At 58.1% G+C, this 21,599-nt stretch overlaps 7 protein-coding genes across 7 annotated transcripts; 4 read left to right on the top strand and 3 right to left on the bottom strand.

Annotated features, from left to right (window-relative positions):
• Positions 1–154: 154 nt before the first annotated feature.
• On the top strand, positions 155–1,888 carry EX895_000325 (uncharacterized protein; the record flags this gene model as incomplete). The annotated part of the gene is made up of 1 exon (XM_029880926.1): positions 155–1,888. The coding sequence occupies one exon, from the start codon at positions 155–157 to the stop codon at positions 1,886–1,888; it is 1,734 nt and encodes a 577-aa protein (XP_029742312.1).
• A 91-nt stretch (positions 1,889–1,979) lies between these two features.
• On the bottom strand, positions 1,980–2,699 carry EX895_000324 (uncharacterized protein; the record flags this gene model as incomplete). The annotated part of the gene is made up of 2 exons (XM_029880925.1): positions 1,980–2,310; positions 2,419–2,699. 2 exons carry the CDS (start codon positions 2,697–2,699, stop codon positions 1,980–1,982), a joined length of 612 nt encoding a protein of 203 aa, XP_029742311.1.
• Positions 2,700–3,097: 398 nt separating this feature from the next.
• Positions 3,098–7,228, bottom strand: EX895_000323 (uncharacterized protein; the record flags this gene model as incomplete). Its single annotated transcript, XM_029880924.1, has 1 exon — positions 3,098–7,228. One exon carries the CDS (start codon positions 7,226–7,228, stop codon positions 3,098–3,100), a length of 4,131 nt encoding a protein of 1,376 aa, XP_029742310.1.
• Positions 7,229–10,593: 3,365 nt separating this feature from the next.
• Positions 10,594–12,898, top strand: EX895_000322 (uncharacterized protein; the record flags this gene model as incomplete). The annotated part of the gene is made up of 3 exons (XM_029880923.1): positions 10,594–10,863; positions 11,017–11,065; positions 11,154–12,898. The coding sequence occupies 3 exons, from the start codon at positions 10,594–10,596 to the stop codon at positions 12,896–12,898; spliced, it is 2,064 nt and encodes a 687-aa protein (XP_029742309.1).
• Positions 12,899–13,437: 539 nt separating this feature from the next.
• EX895_000321 (uncharacterized protein) lies at positions 13,438–14,832 on the top strand (the record flags this gene model as incomplete). The annotated part of the gene is made up of 1 exon (XM_029880922.1): positions 13,438–14,832. One exon carries the CDS (start codon positions 13,438–13,440, stop codon positions 14,830–14,832), a length of 1,395 nt encoding a protein of 464 aa, XP_029742308.1.
• A 584-nt stretch (positions 14,833–15,416) lies between these two features.
• On the top strand, positions 15,417–16,685 carry EX895_000320 (uncharacterized protein; the record flags this gene model as incomplete). The annotated part of the gene is made up of 1 exon (XM_029880921.1): positions 15,417–16,685. The coding sequence occupies one exon, from the start codon at positions 15,417–15,419 to the stop codon at positions 16,683–16,685; it is 1,269 nt and encodes a 422-aa protein (XP_029742307.1).
• Positions 16,686–17,008: 323 nt separating this feature from the next.
• Positions 17,009–21,275, bottom strand: EX895_000319 (uncharacterized protein; the record flags this gene model as incomplete). Its single annotated transcript, XM_029880920.1, has 2 exons — positions 17,009–19,579; positions 20,052–21,275. The coding sequence occupies 2 exons, from the start codon at positions 21,273–21,275 to the stop codon at positions 17,009–17,011; spliced, it is 3,795 nt and encodes a 1,264-aa protein (XP_029742306.1).
• Between the last annotated feature and the right edge of the window lie 324 nt (positions 21,276–21,599).

Genomic DNA, 21,599 nt, shown 5'->3' with positions numbered 1-21,599 from the left:
GAGGTAGGAGGGAAATGTCAAGAATCAAGGGTCTGGCCGTGTTGGATTGTGCGCGACAGCCGAAAGATTGTTTTTGTGGAGGCCTTGATGCGTTCGTATTTCCTTCGACCATACTTTCTCCATCGACTTCCAGATACGCAAGCACCGAAACGTCATGGCGGAGCAGTCCAAATGGTCTAGCTCGAGAGTAGCCCACTTACGGACTGGCGCGCAGCAGCCACAGCCCACTGGCACACAGCAGAGTCGATGGGCCACGAACACCTCGACCAACGTTTCCTCCTCGACCTCTTCAGTCGGCTCTACAGCCGCGTCATCATCATGGAGATCACGGCCCGACAAAGCCTCCGCATCCTCATCGGGTAGCGCATGGCGGCCTCCTCGCCAATCCCAACCACCATTCAGCAGCGATGCTGCCGTCGGATCCTCAGGCTCACGATGGGCGTCCCCTCGGTTCCCAGCAGCACAAAGCAACTCGGTGGCCAACTTGACCGATACGCTGGCCGGAACATCGATAGCTTCCTCGCCACCCTCCATATCGATACACTCTTCCCCCCGAACATTAAATCATTCTCCGGCCAAAGGCAGCGTCATGAGAGCTGACGGTCTGCAAGCTCGCGACGCCTCGCGCCCGCTCGGAGGCAAGTCGCTCGACAGACTAGCTCTCCTTGCCTCGCCCTCACGCGGCCTCGACTCCACCTCTTCGCTCTCTACGGACCTCTCCTCTCAAGGCAGCATGGATCTCACCCTGCCTCAGGTGCAGGCCGAGCTGCGTGAGTACATTTCTATGCGCATCACGAAGGCGATACCACTGCTTTCTGCGCCCGCGCCGGCTCTCCGCGTGTTGGACAGCAGACAATATCTGCCTCGAGAGGAGGCGGACGGAGCGAAGGGGGTGGGCAAGGGGGAAGAAGAGCTGCAGCAAATTTTGCTGTTGGTGCGCAAGCTGAGAGAGGCGCTGGTGGCGAGTAAGCGGGTTGATGGGTTTTCTGTCGAGGTGTACGAGCTGTCGGCGTCCTTGGCCGTGTTATGTGTGGATGTGCCGCAGTTGGCGGCGACGCTGCCGAGACTCGTGCTCGAGCTGTATCCGTCCACTCGAGAAGCGGCGGCGGACCCAGGTAGGGATGTGGAACAGCTCGCAACGCACCTCGGGATCCATCCCAGCACGGGCGAAGATAAGCGCATGCGACTTGTCTCTCTTTACCTCCTGCAAACGCTCTGTCTCTCAGGTCGAGCGACGCGGCTTGGCCAGTACGCTGCTGCCCACTCCGAACGCACGGAAGCACTACATCGCGGCTTGAGCGAGTACAAGCGTCTCAAAGCCACCCTCACGAGTGTCTACGGTGAACGGCTGCATTCGCATCTAGCTGTGTCTGATGCGGTGTACGCTGCGTTACGCAATGTTGACTCGTTGACGCTGTCGCGCTTGCTCTGCGATACAAAAGGGGGGATGAATGGGTGGCAGAGATTGATTGCACTGCAAGTTGTGCCGGCGCTTCGGAGTGCTGCGTGGGAAGTTGCCCGGAAGGCGTATATGTATATGCCTGTTTCGGAGCGGCTCAAGGGTATGATTATCGGAGGAGAGGAGAAGGTGGAGCAAGGGCCAAGAGACGAGGAGGATGGATTTTGGGTTCAGCTGCTTCTGCTGGGCACGGATGCTCTGCCACCCACGCCGGTAGGGGAAGCGAAGCAAGATTCGTTGCGGAAGCAAGAGCAGACACTGCCGGACGAATGGGACGCCGACGACGATCCGTCTCAACCGTCTGCTATGAGTGCCAGTGGAGAGCAGGAAGACGCTCGACTGTTGACCTTTCTCACGTCGCAATTCGGTCTCACACTACCAGACAGGATCATGTCGATCAAACACGGACACGCTGTCAAACTTCGCTAGGCATCCTCATCATCTTCGCATCCTAACCAGATCGAGAATATCCACCGTTTGGCCCGCGTTCTTTGCGCTCTCTGAAGCCCAGAGAAGGGCGTTACTTCTTTTGGCAATACTGCAACGCAGACTCCCAGCTCTCCACGGGCTTGACCGACAACTTGACAAACGCGAGTTTGCCCTCGCCGTCAATCACGAAGTGACTTCTCCTCGTCTTGTCGTCGGAGCCCGTCAGAGCCTTGATGAGCTTCCTCTGCGGGTCCGAGATCAAGTCGTAGGGGAAAGACTGTTTGGTCTTCCACGAGCTGAGCGAGGTGGGCGAGTCGTTTGAGAGGCCGTAGACGGTGTAGTCGGCCGAAGTGAAGGCGGAGTGATTGTCGCGGAACAGTTTGGCCTGCGTCGTGCAGCCGGATGTGTTGGCTCGTGGATACCTGCCCCACAATAACAACAACAAAGAAGAGGAAGTGGAGATGTTCAGAGGTGAAACGCGAATGCAGGAGGTAAGGTGGGGGAAGGATGGATGGAAGGGGAGCACCTACGAGAACAGAACAGCGTTTTTGAGCGAACCAGTGTCGAGCTCGGATCCGTCTTGGAGCTTGAGCTTGAACGAGGGGAGTTTGTCGCCGACGTTGAGCTGACCAGCAGCAGTAGGTTTCGTCGCAGCGGGAGCGGGCTTGACCTTCTTCTCGCCACCTTTCTCGGCGCCTGCTTCGGTCGACTTTCTCTTCACCGGGGCTGCAGACTTGGTGGCAGCGAGGGCTGGAGCAGGCTTGCCCGCGTTGCGCGCGCTTCGTCGAGGGGCTGCTGTGTCGGCGCTCATCTTGTTCTGGATCTGTTTATCTGCGAGAATGTAGGGTAGTGTCGGGAAGCTTGCCGTAGAGTCAAGTGGTAGGTTGACACGAAGGACGACGATGATCCGCTGAGGACAGGGACACCGAGCCCGAGGAGCTTATTCCTGTTTACACTTTTGGTGCATCTTCGCTTAGATTTCGCGCTTCCACCCTGGCCCGTGCTCAAGAAAACCTTCGCAACGCAACCTTGTTCCGCGACACGCTACTTTAGCTTAGATGCATCGCACACACTATGCCAGCTTCCAACTCCGCATGACTCGTTCAATCAGTCGACTAGTTGAAAACTGAAAGGAATCCAATGGCTTTCTTGCAATGTGCTGCGATGCGATGCGATGCGAATCTGACCAGTGTTGCTAGTACAGAACATTCAGGTAGAGCCCTTTGCTTTGTTGAGAAGATTGCGCACCAGCCCTCGCTTGCCTGTACCACCTCCAGCTGAAGCTGTGGAACTGTTGGAAGCTAGATCTGCTTTGCCACCTGACATACTCTCATCCGTCGACCAACGACCGTGACTGTATCCTTCGCACCCAACAGAGGAAGCGTGACTTGGCGTCTGGGAGTGCGTCGATGACGAAGTAGCACTGCGCAGCATGTTCAGACTGGGCCTCCTCAACCCTTCCCATCGACTCGACGAGGTGGAGTCCGTCACCTTGTTATGACTCATCCCATCTTCGTGACCGCTCGCCCCGCCGCCTGCTCGCCATGAAGACCACATGGCCGAGTCTGGCGTCAGCATGCGACTGTCATCGCTGATGCTCGGCTCATCGATACCCAGCCCGCTACCGAGCGCGCGCGTGTGAATCGACTCTTTGCGAGGCGGCGGCACGGGTGGTGTCGAGCTTAATGTGCTGCTGGCGTCGACGTTATCGGCCAAGGCCTCCCGCGGCAAGCGTTCGTAAGAGCTCAGCTTCGTCGGCAGCGAGGGGCTGTGGCGGTGCAGGCTGCCAGGCGAAGGCTCAAGCTTGTCAAGCACCGCCCTGGTGCCGCCCAGCACCGGCGTCTTTGGGTCATCCTCGTCGTCGTCACCCATTTCTGCTGCTGTTGCGTTACCACCTTGCAGAATCATGCTGGCAGGCAGACCTGAAGCCGAACTCAACACAACGGGCTCGTGTCGACGCCGTGGCTGGTCTTTAGGTGGCACCGTGGGTCCGATGTCATCGCTTCGGTCGGAAGCAAGAGCATCTCCGCCTGCCTTTGCAGACCTGGTCGCAGCTTCTGCCGACGTCTGCGCCTGCGTAGTATCCTCATGAACAGGTGAGTCGAGTCTGTCCCGGTCGGCCAGGTTGGGCGATCCGGTCTCGTCGCGGTCGGAAGGCAGATGCGATGACGGCGTAACTCCAGCCTTTTCCTGACCTTGCCTTTGTGCTTGCGTGCTATCGTGAGCAGCTGGGCTCCTTTCCAGCTCCGATCTAGCGCTGTCTGTGGCTGGTAGAGCCGAAGGGCCGTTCGTCGCAGTCGATCCACCAAAGAAACCGCGCTTGGCGCCTTCTTGCGACTGACGACCCTCGCTGCTGTGCGGTCTGCGCGATACACGTCGATTGTACGACTGAGCTGCGGTAGCTGGATAGTTGGGCGTGCGCTGCTCGCTGACCGAAAAGCTGCGCGAACTGTGACCTGCCGAGCGCGAAGGCAATTGATCTTCGCTCACGCTTGGCAGCTTGGACCGCAGGGCTGCGTTGCTCCCCCTGGCACTCAGGCTGGGCGAGGGTCCAGTGCGCGCATCTCCGGCTCGCCTTCTCTCTACAGCCAATGCTTCTCCGTACGCCGCGAGTTGCGCTGCCAACGACGTGCTAGTGCCGTCTGGACCGTCGGAAGCGTAGGGTGCTTCGTGATTAAGGATCGCCTGGGCTTGCTCTGCTGCACTAAGGTAGTTGGAACGAAGCGAAGAGGAAGATGCATGGCTGGTAACACTCTCGGCAACCGAGGGAGCCCGTCCGGCGCGGTTCAGTGATGTAGACGAGCCACCAGGCGCAGTCGTATGTCCGACACTGGACGTCAAGCCGTTCTCTTCGGCAATTGATAGAGCCTGGAAGCTTGGTGCCAGGCCAGGCGAGCTCCGTAGGCCCACATCAATGCCGCGTGAGCTGTGACCAGACTGAGAACTTGAGCTGATCGCAGATACGTGACTGCCGGATCGGTCGCGCGTCATGCGACTGGCCGGAGTGCCCCCGCCGTTCCTTGAGCTGTCCTCGTTTGTAGCGCCAGGAGGGGGCAGGGCGGGGCGGACTGTCGCAGATTCTGCTACCTGAGGATCGCTTGCGTCTTTACTGTTCTGTTGCCGCAAAGCTGTCATGGTGCGCAGTCCAGCAGGAAGCCTGTGCGAGTCGTGACGCTCGCCGCCGTCCGTGGTGTGATCGCCAACCCCAGAGACCGTGTGGTCGAGGAACTCCTGCAGATCCTCTTCCTCTACAGCTTCTTCCACTGTGGAGTGCGCCTGACCACGTTCGTTGTCAGTAGTACTGGCGCTCTGACTACTCGATCCACTGACGGACCTGTCTCTGCTGGCGAGATGAGTGACGCCGGCCGAGGCTCCAGCATATTGACCGTGGCCTTCCGAGCCAGATGCCAAACGTCGCATGGCGTCGATGCGACTGTTCTGGTTGGAAGACGCCCGGTACCTTTCTGAACTTTTTCTGGTTGCTGAGGTTGCCGAAGAATTGCCGTGGTCGTCGCTCTGCCCAAAGTGACCTGTCGGACGCAGCAAGTCTAGCGATGCGTTCGCGCGCAGCGGGAAACGCGAGCTGGACGAGAGCTGCTCGTTGGACCCTGCGCGGCTCCGACCGACCTGATTGTCGGTAAGCGACGGATCGCGAGCCGTTGAGAGCGATGAAGAGGAGGAAGCGTTGCGAAGCGTGCGCTGCTGATCCAGCACGGCAGCGTCCGAGCGGGAGGTGGGCAGAGGCGGGGGAGCTGGCGTGGAGTGATTCCATGCCTCTGGATCATCGCCTAAGCTCTCAAGGGCGGTGTTGCGTCGTGCGGTGCGGTGAGAAGCGGTAGCCGAGGCCCGCTGATGATCGAATGATCTGCCGGGGGTGCGACCTGGCTTTGCAAGCGCATCCATGTTGATGGCACCGCCGCTGAGCATGTTGTTGCTGCTGGCCGCGGACGTCGTATCAGAAAAGGAGGAGCTGGACGAGGGTGGCAAAGCGGACTGCTGGCCGCTACCGGTGCTGGAACCGGTGGCTTTCCTGAGAATGTGAGAAAAACTGCGTTTTCCAGCCAGCTTGCTGTGCTTTTTTCCTGGACTTGAGGTGATAGCGTCGTATGAGTGGTCCAAGTATCTGCTGGACGAAGCTTGCGACAAGCTGGCGGAGGTCTGTGCCGAGGAGCCGCTGGCAAGCGCTGCCCGTAAGGATGCGGCTGGATGTGCAGCTTTTTCGAAAATGGAAGGGATCGAGGGTCTCCTCTTGGACTCGCGCACGCTGCCGGATGCCACAGGAGTAGCCGCGCTCGAAGTGGAAGCATCGAGTTGCAGATGAGCTGCTGGGAAGGAGCCGAGACCGGCAGACGCTGCGACCGCATTGGGAATTACGGATGTGGGGTTGAAGTGGGACTGGGACGACGAAAGATTTGTGGAGAGCAAGGCAGGCGATGCGTTGCCGAGGGGAGGCGATACGGCTGAGGATGCTGGATTGCGAAGGTTGGGATTCGAGCTCGTCTTGGACAGGGATGCGCTCTTGAAAGACGGTGGCGGGCGCGAAGTAGCATGTGGCTTGGAAGCGCTGTTCGCAGAAAGCGTGTCAAAGGACGACTGTGAGGTGAGCTGCGAAGAAGGGGGTGACGTTGGCAAGGTGGAGAGCTGCGACGAGCCTGAGCCAGGTGCGGCAGCATTGGTGGAGGATGTTGTGGTGGGCTGTCCACTTCTCGATGAGCTGGTGGGTGAGAGTGGTGAATCGCTCCGTCGAGAGGCAGCATAGCGAATGTAGCCCGCAGGGCCGAGGGTGACGTCGCCGCTGACGGTCTCGCGCGCTTCGACCATACCAGCCAAACCGTTGGAGCCATAGGCAGAGATCCAGGAACGGATGAGGTTGGCACAATCCGTGTGACGGTTGCCGAGCGCGAGTGCTTCTGGGACAACACCCTCCTTGTCGGCTGCAGCCGGACGTGCGCCTGCCTCCAGGAGGATGCGCACGATCTCGAGGTGACCATTGGCAGCAGCAAAGTGGAGTGGAGTGGAACCTTCTGCGCCCGGCCCGCCGGTAGAGCCCTTTGCCTTGAGACGAGGAGCGTTGACGTCGGCGCCGTGGGAGATGAGCATCCGGACACTTTGTTCGCTGCCGCCAGAGCAGGCGGCGTGCAGAGGCAAGATGCCGTTGAGATTGCTATTCGCAGGCTGACCATTCTCGAGCGCAAATTTGACGAGACCGATGTTGCCGGTAGCGGCAGCGCTGTGAAGTCCTAGGTTCGGGTGCATAGGCTCGGCATGGCTCGAGGATCCACCGAGGCCGCCCTGACCGACGGCCTTGAGGGTGGTACGGCTGACAGCGCTGCGGAGCATCTTGTCTACACCGACACCGATACTGCGGACGCAAGAGGTGAGGCGATGTCAGGCGGAAGGCTGGGGTCAAGGGGAGGCTTTAAGGAAGCGACCAGCTCTCAAGATGGCGGTGCAGGCATTGCTAAGGTGTGTGACGGGCCGTAGTCCACAATTGCGTCGTGCGACGTACGTCGGGTTGGGAAAGGCAGGTTGGCCTGACCGGATCGGGGGTCAGTATTGGTACGCCTGCAGCAGACGGCTTTGACGAGGATGACGTGAAAGTGAGAAAGCGGAAAGTGTAGGTCGGTGGCCAGATGAGAGAGAGGGGGACGAGACGAACAAGTAGTGATGAAGGTGGTCCACAGCGAGACCTGCGAAAGAGGGGGAGGGGGCGATAGTGCTGAGACTGGGACTGAAACGGAAGCCGATCCTGGATGCTGATGGTGAAAGAGGGCGGTCGGTGCGAACGGATGAAAGAGGTGTGAGATGAGATTGAAGAGAAAGGCAGCACAAAGTCGCAAGTCAAGTCAAGTGACAGGGACAGTGGAGAAGTGTCACCGAGTTCAAGTGGAGCAAAGGAGCCGATCCGATGGGAGCGAACGAGCACCTGTCGAAATGAACACGCACATAGAATCACAAAGTGGGCCGTGCTGCCTTGTGGTCGGTCGAATAGCAATTTGGAAGCGACTCGTCTCGGCACCCTCGCCTGCTTCGCTTCGGCTGTAAGACACTTCTGATCGAGTCTAGAACCCGTGACGCTAAGAACCGTCGAGCTGCACATCCAAGTGCACGAGGCTGCATGAGCAAGCCCGGGGCGGGGCGGGCGATGACTGTCGAACTATTCGACAGAGTGGTGGCTTGCGCTGTGCTTCGGCTGTGCATCCCCAGATGCTGCTTGACGCTACTTGCTGCTGCTGCTGTCGTTGCTGTTATTTTCAAAGTCAGAAAACAAGTACCAGATGGCTTGCTTGCCTAGCACGAACCAAAAAGCGCACAAATCTGAGACTTGCTCCCACTGCGTCGGTAAGCTGTCCGAATCGATAGCCTTAGTTGGGCGCTTGTCTTTCTCGCAAAGTGTCAAATGATTTGCACAGCGTGCTTTGCCTCGTTGCTCCCTGCTCTTCCAGCGTCGGAGCGGCGATTACCTTTTATTTTGTTTCGACTCGCTCCAAGTCGCTGCAGTCGGGATTCCATCACCAAGCTTTGTCCACAGCAGCATAAACCACCATCGAGATAGCTTTGAACACCAAAGTCCTTGTCTGGAACATGACTCCGGCATCTTCTCGTCCATGGATCACGCCAACCAAGGTCGCCCTCTTCGTCACTTCGTCGAAGCCCTTTGCAGAAGATTGGGTGAAGAGCCAATGCAAAATAGCGGAGCAATCCGCCGAGTCGTCTAACAATCGTGACGAACCTATCCGCCTCGAACAGATCCCAGGCAACTTTGTGGGCTGGACGCCGTTCAAGCTCGCCCGGGATTACGTGTACCCTCAACTTTTCGAGACACCTTCGCCGTTCCCTTACATCTCTTTTGTTGTTCTGGACGACAAATCGCACGTTGACAAACGATTTCTGATCGTCGGCGTCCACCCAGACTCATTCAAAGGCGGGCGGCTCGAAATTGAAGCCACAAGTCGATTGGAAGCGGACTGTGCAGTCGATTTGCCTGTGATCTTCCAATATGGCATTCAAGGCATAACTTCGTATCCTTGTGATCACTACGATAACGAAGCTGAGCGAAATTCCGTCTGACCTTGCCAACGAGACATCAATCTACAAGGTCTAGCTATCGACAAGCTGTTTCAACAGTGCCGTCAGCCTTGACAATAATGGGCATGGAAGAAAGGAACTTTGACGCCTTTCGTTGTCTCGTTCTCTCTGCCAACAGCAAAGTCTCAACTAGTCTGCTCGACACGCTTGTACCCTTCTTTGCCTTTAAAGAATCCACCCTCTCGGATATCGGCGAAAAAACAAAAACAAAAACACAAAAAAGGGGAAAAAAGAAGGGGGGGGTGTCGCCGACCCCGCTCGTTTTTCTTTTCATCAGGCTAGAGCAACGACGTCGAACTCGATCCGATAGCTGTGCGTCAAGCCCGTCCTTCGGCTCCCGCTTGGCGTGTCGGCGAACGAGAGGGGATGATCATCAACGGGCAGCTGTCCAACGCCGCCATCGTCGTCGTGATCAACGGTCATCCTCGCTGGTTGCCACGCAGATGGCTGATGGCTGATGACTGGTAACTGTTCGCTGCTGGCTGCTGGCTGCTGGCTGCTGGATGACGACGAGATCTGTCTCTTCTGCGCCCACTCTGCAGGGGCACATGCGGAACGCTAAGCATAGCGCGTGGTTTGGATTTCCATGTCCTGTCGCTGCTTGCGCCACCTTCCCCGCGCTTTCTGCTTGCCGACTTTCAATTGGCCGTGCGAGAAGGTGCGAAGGAACGGCGTGTTCGCTCATCCCCAAAGGTCAGCCTTCCTTTTTCGGCTTGCTCCCGTTCTCGTCGTTGTCACAGTGTGTGACCCTCCTGTCCCGACTCGCCCGTTCTCTGCTGTCCGGCCCGTTGAACAAAGGGGTGTGCCGCTTGGCGAGCTGCGCTTTTTTTGTAGCCGAATGGGACCCTGAATTTTTCAATCTTTTTAGATTTCCAATAGCTGCTGCTGCCTGCTGGGCCGCGTGGACTCGTATTGTATGCGGCTTGGCATGCTGCAATCCTGAGCGCCTCACGCTCGCCTCTGACACGTTCCTGGATCTTTTTCTCGTTCTCGACGCAGGAAAAAGATCAACATGGCTGACCCCTGTGAGCTGTCAGTAGCATAACAGACCACGCTCTTAGTACTCCTTCACCTCTTCCATCGTCATCGCCATCAACCAAGGACGTCAGCGTCACTCTCACCGACCACCACACCACCATCCTCCTTGCTTTTTCACCTCCAATTGTTTGCACCCAAGCACTATATCCTCCGAATCTCTCCTCCGACACCGCCGACAAGCACGTATCGTCATCCCTACAGACGCGCTCCGATAAACCTAGCTCCTTTCATATCGCATACAAACAAGGATCAAAGGGAGCCCCGCCCCATTGCAGCACAAAGCTTGGCTCGGTTCGCATCATCTGCGTATTTGCCGTTGCGCCAGACTCGCCTCCGCACGTCCTGACTTGGTCTCAAGTTTTCCTCATCAAACTCAAGCTCCTCGACGCCAACGCAGCCCACCATACTCGAGCTAGATCCAACTCTGTTCTTATCTTTTGCTGCTGCCTCAGCTGGGCGTCCATCTAGGCGGCCACGTTTATCAACCGCATCTCATTGCGCAGCGGCCCTCGTGTCCACTCCGGCTTTCTGAAGTGTCGTCGAGCGGACTTGAATCAGTCGTCGCGCGTCCCCCCACAATGGCATTGGAGGCCTTGCGCAAAGTCAGCGGCTCTTCTAACCATGCAGGGCCTCCACCTACTTTTGCTGCCGGCGGCAACGGCGACAGCGGCGGAAGCAGCACCAGCACCAGCACCACGTCAGCCCCCACTTCCATTCTCAGCGTCTCGCCAGTCTTGACTCCTCGAAGCAGCACATCGCGCGAGAGCCACAACAACAAGGACGCTGCTGCCAGCCGCATGACCAAGATGAGGGCGGCCATGCACATCGGTTCCGTCTACGATGATTGGGTGAGTAGCCTCTCTTCCCATATATACGCGTTGCCATTGCGTCCGCTGCATTACCTTCCCCTCCGGTCGTGTCAGCGAAGGCCTCATCACTTGTGGACATGAGCAATCGTACTGACCCTTTCCTCTATCCAACGTTTTGCGTTCATCTTCAAGCCAATGTACTCGGCAAATGGCAACGACTACATCGTCGGAGATGTGATCGGTAAGTCTGCCGTACTTGCCCGCTTGCCAGTCTGCGTTGCCGTTCAGGCTCACTGACCCCTTTTATCGCTCGCTTTCGACTTTGACAGGTTTCGGAGCCTCATCTGTGGTCCATCAAGGCGTCTTCAAACCGCTCGACAAGGCTTGCGCCATCAAGGTTATCGACCTCGAAGCATACGGCCGTGATACTGAAGAGCTGCGCAGAGAGACGCAGCTCATGTCGCTGTCTAAGCACCCGAATGTACTCCGAGTTCGTGGTTGCTGGGTCAAAGGCGCGAAGCTGCACATTGCCACGCGCCTCATGAGCAGCGGCTCCATGCTCGACATTATGCGCTTCGCACATGCGGAAGGCTTTGACGAGACGGTCATTGCAACGGTCCTCAAGCAAGCGCTCGAGGGCCTCAACTATCTGCATATCAACGGCTGGCTCCATCGCGACCTCAAAGCGGCCAACATCCTCGTTGATGACGACGGCACGGTGCTGCTCGGTGACTTTGGCGTCGGCGTGTTTGTGGGCGAGACGGACAAGACATCCGGCACGCTGTCCAGCGAAGGCAAGCGCAAGAGCTTTGTAGGCACGCCTTGCTGGATGGCACCCGAGGTGATCGAGCGCAAGCACTACGGCACGCCCGCCGACATTTGGAGTTTCGGCATCACGGCACTCGAGCTTGCTCAAGGCCGTGCACCCAACTCCAAGCTCAACCCGGTCAAAGTGCTCATGCGCACCATGCAGGACGAACCGCCTCAACTCGACCGCACCGGAGGCGCACACAAATATTCCAAGCTCATGGACGACTTTGTGCGCCAATGTCTGCAAAAGAATCCCGAGAAGCGACCGACAGCCGACAAGCTGCTTTCGCACGGATTCTTCAAGCAGGCCAAATCGCCCAAATATCTCATCTCGGCGGTGCTGTCCGGACTGCCGCCTCTCACTGACCGACAGGAGCGACGACGACTCGCCTCGATCCACTCGACACAGCACTATCTCTCGTGGGATTTTGGTACCATCAGCAGCCTAACGACAACCCCCAATCTCGAGAAGTTGGATCCATTTCGCAATTTTACCGGCGTGGTCTCGTTGCCATCACCCCACGGCTCGGTCCGATCGACAAAGCTGGTGTCCATCGATGGTCACCATGTGCTCGCCACGGAAGAGGACGAAGCGAGTCTGCGGCGCCGATTCAGCAGCTTTGACGAGTCGCCGGCCAAAGACAGTGGCGTGAATCGGCGACGCAACCGTTCAGTGGACGCACTGTCACATCGCAAGTCGGTCTCGTTCGACCAAGTGGATGCGGCGCAAGGCGATGCGTCTTTGGCTGGCCACTCCGTGCTGGCTTCGATTGGAGAGACGGCGTCGCCGATGTTCGTGCCAGCCGAGCAGAGCGAAGGTGGAGAAGAGCCGACCGCCCTCAGACTCAGCACCGAGGTGGCAGCTCCGGAAGCAGCATCGTCGAAGCTGGTCCAAACTTCTGAGGAGAAGGATCCTACTCTTGCGCCAGAGAACGACACCCCTGCAGTCTCCCCATCGCGTGGCAGCTCTGCTAGTGCGACGTCAGAGCCGCCGGCCACGCAGCGGTCGGTGTCGTCTGCTACCACGGCCACACTCAAGCCAGAGCGTAGCGACCAAAATAAGGGTAATGCGGCTGCAGCAGCGCAGCAGAACATGCTTCAACGCACGGCCAGTCGCTTGCGAGGCAACGGCAATGGCGCGGATGCGGCTCCGGCAGCAGCGCGCAACGGCAACGCTGATTCAAGCAAGCATCAGAAGCGAGAATCGGTGATCGGCAAGCTGTTCAGAGGAGCCAGCTCGAACCGCAAGGAAGGCAAGGTGTAAAAGCTTCGGCTCACGCCAGCAACTTGTTGTCATCAGCTCTTGGCATTTGCATGTTGGGCCCTACCACCAACAATCATTATACCCTCATTCATTCAGGAACAAGCTGTTCGGGAGTTTGCTGAACCTCCTTTCTGGCTGCCGATTGTATGACGAGATGCGGTATGGATGTGGCATACGAAGCATGAGCACGAGTAGAAGATGAGCGTCCCTTTTTTTTTCTCCGCCTTTTCTCCGCCTTTTCTCCCCTGTCGGTCATATGTCAAAGGAGAAATTAGAGCTGCATTTGGATGCGCGCACGGACTGAAGCATGACGTGCAGCCAAGCCTTTTTCAATTGACTCGTGGAAGCGGGAACAAATTGGCCGCAAGCACGGCGAGGAACAAGAAGCATCATCCCATCGTTCTTGGCCCAGGACGACCATCTCCTAGCGACTTCAGATCCACTGACATTGCTTTTGCTTCTCACGTCAGCCCTCCCGGAAAGAACATAGAGGCAGGCTCTGTATATTGACCACCACAGTAGAGCCAAATCACCTCTTCATGTCGCAGGTAGACCTCAAGATGAGACCAACACCATCGATTGCAAGCTCGCTCTCGCTCCCGATCTGGTCGTCTTTTGCCGGAGCACAGACGCTGTGGTGGCCGTCTTCGCGCTCTACTCCGCCGCGCGTGGTGCTGCTGTTCATCCCTGGCAACCCGGGCGTCCCGTCGTACTACATCGATTTCCTGCACTCGATCTACACATCCCCGCTGCTCAAGTCGTCTGGGATCGAGATCGTCGCAGTCTCGCACCGCGGGCATGCGCCCCTGCCCAAAGTGGGCTCCAACGCGGTATGGGGCGATAACAAGACGAATCAGAGCCAAGCGAGCAAGGGCTACGGCTGTACGCTGCGCGATCAGGTGCGGCATAAGGTAGCGGTGGTCGATGCGATCAACCGAATGTACAACGCCGAGGGGCGGCAGACGAAGGTGATTCTGGTCGGGCATAGTATTGGAGCGTGGATTGCGAGCGAGGTGTTGAAAGCGCGGCCAGAGGTGGGTGTCGATGGGCTGCAATTGCTGTTTCCGACGATGGAGTGGATCGGGAGGACGCCGAACGCAAGGAAAATCAACGCGCTGGTGCTGAATCGAATCACGCGGAATGTGGTGCTGCCACTGCCGCTGCTGCTATTCTCATTGCTGCCACTATGGCTAGTCGTGTGGCTGGTACGGTTGATCACGGGCCAACCGGCACCGGCGTCGCTGGCGACGGCCGAGCTGCTCACGACCAAGGGTGCAGTCTACAACGCGCTCAACATGGCCCAGGAAGAGTTTGCAACCGTGCAAAAACTGGAACAGTCGACCGTCGATACCATCTCGAGCTTCACTAGCGACGAAACGGGTGGAAGAGTACGCTCATACTGGGCGAGCGAAGACAGCGATGGCTGGGCGCCTACGTGGATCCGCACGCAGGTCGAGAGCTCGCTGCATCTGCACCGTGTCCACCTACCCCCCGGCCTGGGCCTCACCGATAAAACCCCCTCTCGACCCGGTACAGCCACGGCGAGGGGCAGCAAAACACACATGCGAACGCGCAGCTTCAGCGTCTCGGAATATCGCTCGAGCCCGGGAAGCGTGCCGGACCTGCGCAATGCCAAAGCGATCCGCAAACCCAACGGCGAGATTGTCATCGAAGCTGTGGTGCAAGAATCGAGCAGCGACAGCGAAGATGAGCCACCCAAATCGGCGTTGACGGGAGGAGGAGAAAGGGAACAAGGCAACGGAACAGGGACGAGTACAAGCGCAAGGGGGCTACAGTATCATTATGGACGTTCGAGAGCTACGAGCACACATTGCAGGATCGGGATACCTCATGCGTTTTGCTTGAAGCATTCGGAGGATATGGCCAAGATCGTTGCTCATTGGATTTCGTACGACCATCTTTCGGAGGAGTAGCAGAGAGGGAGAGGAGAGGAGCAATACAATCAACACGATGCTGTTCAAGGGTTGTGGTAGACCATGTCGTGGCCACAGTTCTCTCAGCTGCGGGAAGCTGTCGTGAACAGAGAGAGAGCTTCGAGATCAGAGACGCACCGCACCTCAGAACAATCAAGGTCGCGTCGAGAAGCTTTGTTTCCACTTTACGCGACTTTAGAGCTTCTGCGAGCTCCTTCTCTTTTCCTCCTTTTGCCAGTACTTACTATTTTTAATATCAATAAATGAAAAGAGACGCGCCTATTGTGCGTTTTCTTTTTGTCTGTGCGCAATTACTCGAAGCCCATCGGCTTGCTTCGTCTCTCTCTCTCTCTTCCTCAACACCTCTTCCCGTGCACTTCCTTACAGAGCGCTCACGGCAACTATATATCGGTAGCCTCCGATACACGCGGAGGCCCTCGTTGCTGTACCGGAATCCGACAAAGGATATTCCGCATCGTCGCTCGCAACACCGCGATCCTTCCGCTCCCAAGAGCCATTGTCGACCTCTTGGCCAGCAGGACAATCCGTGCCCTCGTCCACAACACCCTGCGCTTCTACAGTATATGTCGCACACCATTGCAGGACCGTCCAACTCATCTTTGGGCGCTGCGCCGCTCAGCTCAAACGATGATGTCCAGATGATCGATTCCAACGGCGACACGACCACTACCACCGGCGCTGCTGCTACGAATGGAGCGACCCATGTCGAGGACGGCGAAGGTGACAGCAGCGATGTGGCCGAAGACGAGTACGAGATCGAATCGATTGTTTCGCACTTCCAGGACAGCTCGGCCGGGGAGCTCTCGTACTTTGTCAAGTGGAAGGGTTATCCGGATTCGGAAAACTCGTGGGTGTACGAGTCGGATATGGGCGGAGCGCAGGAGATGATCACCGAGTATTGGGCCAAAGTGCCGGAGAAGCGGGTTAAGAGGATGGGAACAAAAGGCGGCAAGAAGGGGAAGCGGCAGTCGTCGGTTTCTGCGTCCTCGCCTGCAGCCAAAGCTTCTTCCTCATCGTTAGCTGCTGCAGGCAAGAGGTCGGGCCGTCGAGAATTGTCGCTGCTCGCACACGGCGAGACACCCAGCAGCCGTACCAAAGTCGCACGAAGAGTCACGGACGGCCTCGCCCCTTCGCGTAGTCCTACACCGGACGACGCGCTGATCGACGTAGCATCCGACCCTGCACTGCAGCGCATCCGTTCGGACCCCAATCTGACCGACGAGCAGCGCCAAGTGCTCGAGGCGCAGCATCTGCACGCTGTGAAGCTCGATCGCCTGCGCAAGCGCTACGCCCGCATCCCCGACTGGGACCCCATCGTCAAGCGCGTTGAAGCGGTCGAGAAGATGTCAGACAACAAGCTGCGCGTGTTTGTGCATTTCGAGAATGGCGATCGGCTTGCGTTCGAGAGCATCGTGGCGCATCATCGGTGCCCGTTGAAGCTGCTGCAGTTTTACGAGAGCAATTTGCGCTTCAAGAAGAGAGATGACGACGACGAGCGCGCCGAGACCATGCGTGGCGAGGAGGTGATGCGCGAGCTCGACGAGTACACGGCTGCACAACAGGCGGGGGCGAACGGCGTGGGTCAAGGTGAAGGTGAGAAAGGAAAGGGCGAGGCGGAAGCGCAAACGGAGGGGACGCGCGGAGATGCAGACATGGTTCCGAATGGGAATGGGCATGGTACTGATGCAGAGGGTCTTTCTTCGTCGGCGATTGATTCCCAACAGGACGTCGTGGCGGCAGCGCAAGGCGAGCAGTCTCACCCTGACGACGAGTCGCTGCCGCACACCGAGACGCTGGACGACATGGTCGCCGCCACCGACGCTGAGCCGTGATCCGCCGCTCCCCGTTGCCGTTAGAGCTTGTTTCGATGTACACGTAACCCGCAGTCCGTCGGTTCAAAATCGTACTTTTACACACACACACACACACAGAGAGAGAGAGAGAGCCCACACACGCACTGAAACCATCACACTCGGTCACCAGCGCGCAATTGTATGAACAGGAATCAGGACGAAGAGGATGTGATTGCATGCGAAACGTAGAATCGATTAGAAACGAGCTGGGAGAAAACAAGAAATGCAAAGTATAACAGAGAGAAAGAGAGGAAACACATCTACGAGAAGCCTCAAACATTGAACGGAGGCGCCAGAGCTCGTCAGTCCACAGGAGCAGGACCGCCGAGATCACCGTTGTTCACCGGTGTAGCGAACCGGTGCTGCGGGGTAGTCGCTACCGCCGACGCACCACTACTCTGCGTCGGCACCGGCGTCACATTACCCGCCCCAGCAGCGAAACTCCACACCTTAATATCACCATCGTCCGAGCCACTGACGATCTTATCATCACTCAGACTAACGCACGTCACCGCACCCTTGTGCCCCACCAACGTGTTCTGGCAATAGCCCGTATCGCGATCCCAGATCTTGATCGTCCGGTCATGTGACGCCGACGCAATGCGCAGCTTGTCTACATCCAATGACCAGACGCCCTCGACGTGGCCAAACAGCGTTCGGATGCATCGGCCCGTGCGCACATCCCAGATCTTGAGCGTGTTATCCAGCGAGCCCGAGATGAGCACAGGTCGAGGCTTGGCATGGTGACGATCCGCATTGGCTGAGTTATTGCTGTTGTTGCTGCTGCTGCTGCCGATACCGGTGCTCGACTGTCCACTGCGCTGTGATTGTTGCTGCTCGTCGCCGGAGCGGTTGCCGTTGCTGGATCGAACTGCACGAATGGTAGGGTCCAAATCGCCCATCTCGGCATCCAGCGGCAGCGGATCGACGAGCCCAGCCGCGCAAAGACGCTCCTGAACACGCAGGAGCGTCTTGTCGATTCGACGACGCTGTCGCTGCTGCGATTCACACGAAGCGGAAGACGAACCAGCACCAGACCCGGAGCGGCGAGGGCCAGCGCCGCTACCGTTGCCAGCTTGGTAGAAGCGTTCGGGGATCTCGCTGGCGTTGGATGCTCGGCGCGCAGCGGCGGCGCCGACCCTGGTGGAATTGCTGCTGGCACCGGGTCCAATGTCTGCCGCTCCCACAGATGATGCCAAGCCACCGCCAAATTGTTGGCGAGACGGCGAAAGGCTAGCATCACCGAGGAAGTATGACTCCTGGTCTTCCAATGAGAGCATATCCTGGTCTCCGACCTCGAAAGCATTCGCCTCTTCGTCACCGTTGCCGTTCGGACGCGGGCCACCGTTACGCTGGTGCGCAGGTGCTTCAGCTTCGACGCCGCCGGCTGCACCGCCGACAAGCTTTCGCACGGCCTCGTCGTCCATCATGACCAGCTTCAAACTCTGCACCTGGCCGACGTGGCCCTCAAAAGTGAGCAGACACTCGCGCAGGCCCAAATCCCAAAGTCGGATCGAGCCGTCATCGGAAGCCGAGAAGAGGAACGTGCCAGCTGCAGTCGGGTCCTCTTCCTTGATCGAGGTGGTGGGACGAGCTTCACGCAGCGCTTCACGCAGACGCTGCTGGCGCTTCTTGGCTGCTGGGCCAGTCCAGAGTGTGACGGCGTTGACCCAGTCGCGGTGGCCTCGAAGGGTGTAACACTCGCCCGTGCGGAAGTTCCAGATCTTGATGTTGCTGTCGGCACTGCCACTAGCGAGAGTATCATCGTTGAAATGCAAGCAAACAATGCCTTCGGTGTGACCTTCGAGAGTGCGCATCAACGCTCCTGTCCTCCAGTTCCAGATCTTGAGCGTGCGGTCCATGGAGCCAGTGATGAGTTTAGCCTCGTCAAACTGCAAGCAGCGCACTCCGCGTGTGTGACCCTCGAGCACGCGGAGCATCTCGCCCGTCTCTAGATTCCAAATTCGCGCAGTTCGGTCGTAGCTACCCGTGATGACAACGGGGAAGGCAGGGTGCGCCAGGTTCTCGTTGAATTGGAGACACATGATGCCGTCCGTATGACCAGTGAGCGTGCGCGAGGTGTAGCGACCGCGACGCCAGTTGCGCTCGATAGCCAGACGCTCGCAGTAGACCGACTTCCAAGGACGGGTTTTGGGGACGCCGCTAGAGGACGAACCAGAGGCAGTCGCCTCGCCATTGAGCCCGCTGCGCTGCTTCTTGAGAGGAGGAGCATCGCGGTCTCGTTGCTCGTGGATGGTGTCCATCTGCAGATCGCGCTGGCCCGAGATGGAGCGCGAGTGGTTTCGACCGCTAGAAGGCGAGGGGCTGGAAGCACGAGAGCGCGACTGCTTTTCGAGTGCAGCAGCATTGGCAGCGGCGGTGATGCTGCGCTTCAGTGAACCAGGCGTGGTAGAAGAAGTACACCCAGAACCGTCGGAGCTAAGATCGCGCGACTCTGGCGTACCGAGCTGCACAGCAGGACCGGGCGCACGACGACGACGTTCGCTGAGCAGCGGCAGACCCCAACCACACTTTTCGCACTTGCGCTCGATGTGCTGCTCGCACATGTTACGCCAAAGCAGATCATCGTCGGCTAGCTGCTTCCACGAACGGCTGACCTGTGCAGCCCTGCCGAGACTCATCGCGTCAAGATGACCGAGCACCTTGAGCGACACCTCTCGAGGGAAGAGCGAGAAGGGGTCGATGCGGATAGCCAGCGCCAGCTCTGAGGACAAGAGCGAGAGCTGGCTGAAGCAGCACATGGTGAGGATACCTTGGAGAATGAGTGCCCTTCGTGAATGAGTGGAAGACGAGAAGAGCGACCAGACCGTGTTGACGGCTGTTTGATCAGCCAAGGGCAGACTTTCGATCGACTACAAACGTTGTTCCCAACAAACATGATACAGACGATGCAACAGAGGAGGATGGTCAGTACGTGGTGTCATGGACGACGAAGCGAAGTGCCACGGAAGCCGGAGAAGCCTAGCAAAAGGCAGCACGGTCAATGAGGAAAAGAATGTACCACATCACTTATAGCACACGACCTATAAGGAAGATCGAGGCTTCAAACAGAGTGTTTCAATATAGCATGATCGAAGATCCACGAACAATCTGAGGAGAACCCCTGACTGTCGCTGGACAGCAACGAGCGCCCGCGAGAAACAAATGGGCGACACGAAGCTGCCGGAACTGCATCAACCTTGCAGCCTCTGAATGGCTCATGAGAGGCAAACAGCAGGTTACGAGGCGATGGAAGAAATGGGGAACGAGGAATGGGGGAAGGTACAGGGGAGACATGGACGAGATGGCGGAGGTGATGGCATGGACGGGATGATGTGAACTTACCTTCTGCAGCCGGGCGGTGGTGCCTTCATCGGCCATGCGCTGATGTCGAACACAGAGCTTGCGGGTTGCTGGTGGCACAAGAGGCGTAGCGCCGGTCGAGGTACAGCTATCGTCGCTGGTATCCATGGCGACGTCCTTGTCCGGAACCTCGAGGTCCTCATCGGAACCACGAAGACCTCCTCGATGCGAGCCTGACGGATTGAGTGAATCGCTTGGCAGGGCGGGTGACAAGGTCAACGGACTCGGTGGGCGAGTACCGTTGCGGCTCAGGGGTCGTGCGTTGCGTTGAGCAAGAGAAATGATGGCGGGGGAGGCCCTCTCTCCGAAGGGGACATCGTAGCTGGAGCCCAGATCGGCAGGTCCGCAGCGACGGTTGGAAGCATCGTTGGCGGTGTGTGCGTACGCAGCCTGACTGAGACCGGTGAGATCGGCAATGCTGGGCTGCTGGGCTGTCGAAGCTGACGGCGCGCTGGACGATGCTGATGCATTAGCGGTAGCGGCCGCAGCAGCGACAGCAGCATCGGGAACCGCGGGGCTGGACCTGGCAGATTTAGGAACGATGGCCCAGCCGTCGCCCGCAGTAACGTTGGCGAGTGACGAGGTGACGGGAGGCTGTGTATAGGACACAGACGGAGGTGGGGGAGAGGAGGAACGATGATGCTGATGGAAGGAGGCAGACGACTTGTGGAGCGGACTGTTAGTGGAGCGATACTGCAGCATTGGATCGGATTGGTGAGCAGCGGGAGGCGTGTTGACGGTGAGAGTGGCCATCGCCGAGGTGTTGAAATGGTCTGAAGTGACAGCACGACTGTCGAGGCTGTTGCTGCTGGGCTGAGACGCTGCCTGTAGATGTGCCGAGAGCGAGAGAGACTGTGAACCGAGGTCAGAGTCGTCGATTGCGTAGGTGGACGCTGGCGACGATAGAAGGGAGGATGCGGATGTTCGTCGTCGGTTCGCTGACGAGGAGGAGGCTACTGGATGTGCTGGTGCTGATGGATCTGAAGCTTCCCCGTCTTGGTCGAGAGTATGCCGGGACGACGAAGCGATCGCAGAGCTTTGTGACGAGGCGTGCAGCTGCGACTGCAGGTCCTGCGATCGAGGTTGCTCGGTGTGATCAGGAGAGTGTGATAGGCTGTGTTGATGTTGATGTGGAAGGTGATGGTGGTGGTGCAAGGAAGAGTTCACTCCAGCCGAGGGAGATCTCCCCGTCGAGCTTGCTGACATTTTGTGTTGGAGGAGGAGGCTACAGCGGACCGACGCGGAGTAAGGCCAAGGGATTTGGAATTGAAGCTCAGCGGCCAAAGTGCAGATGCGAGTGCATTGCAGAGCTTAGCGGTTTGTTTGTGTGGCGCTGGACTGCGCTGCGCTGTATGATGCTCCCAGGGTTCTTGTTGCGGATGAAGCAGATCCGAGCTCGGTGGCACGTTGGTCCACAAGCGCGCAGCTTACGATGCTAGGGCGTGGGAAAGCGGGCTGTGCTTAGATAGACTAGGAGATCGACTGGCGGCGGAGGGCGAGCCGATGTGAGGATGCGCAGCAAACACAGCG

Source organism: Sporisorium graminicola, chromosome SGRAM_1 (genome assembly GCF_005498985.1).
Source record: "Sporisorium graminicola strain CBS 10092 chromosome SGRAM_1, whole genome shotgun sequence".
Classification (NCBI taxonomy): Eukaryota; Fungi; Basidiomycota; class Ustilaginomycetes; order Ustilaginales; family Ustilaginaceae; genus Sporisorium; species Sporisorium graminicola.
The sequence above is the reverse complement of the archived record's forward strand: the minus strand, read 5'-3'. Positions and strand labels throughout refer to the sequence as shown.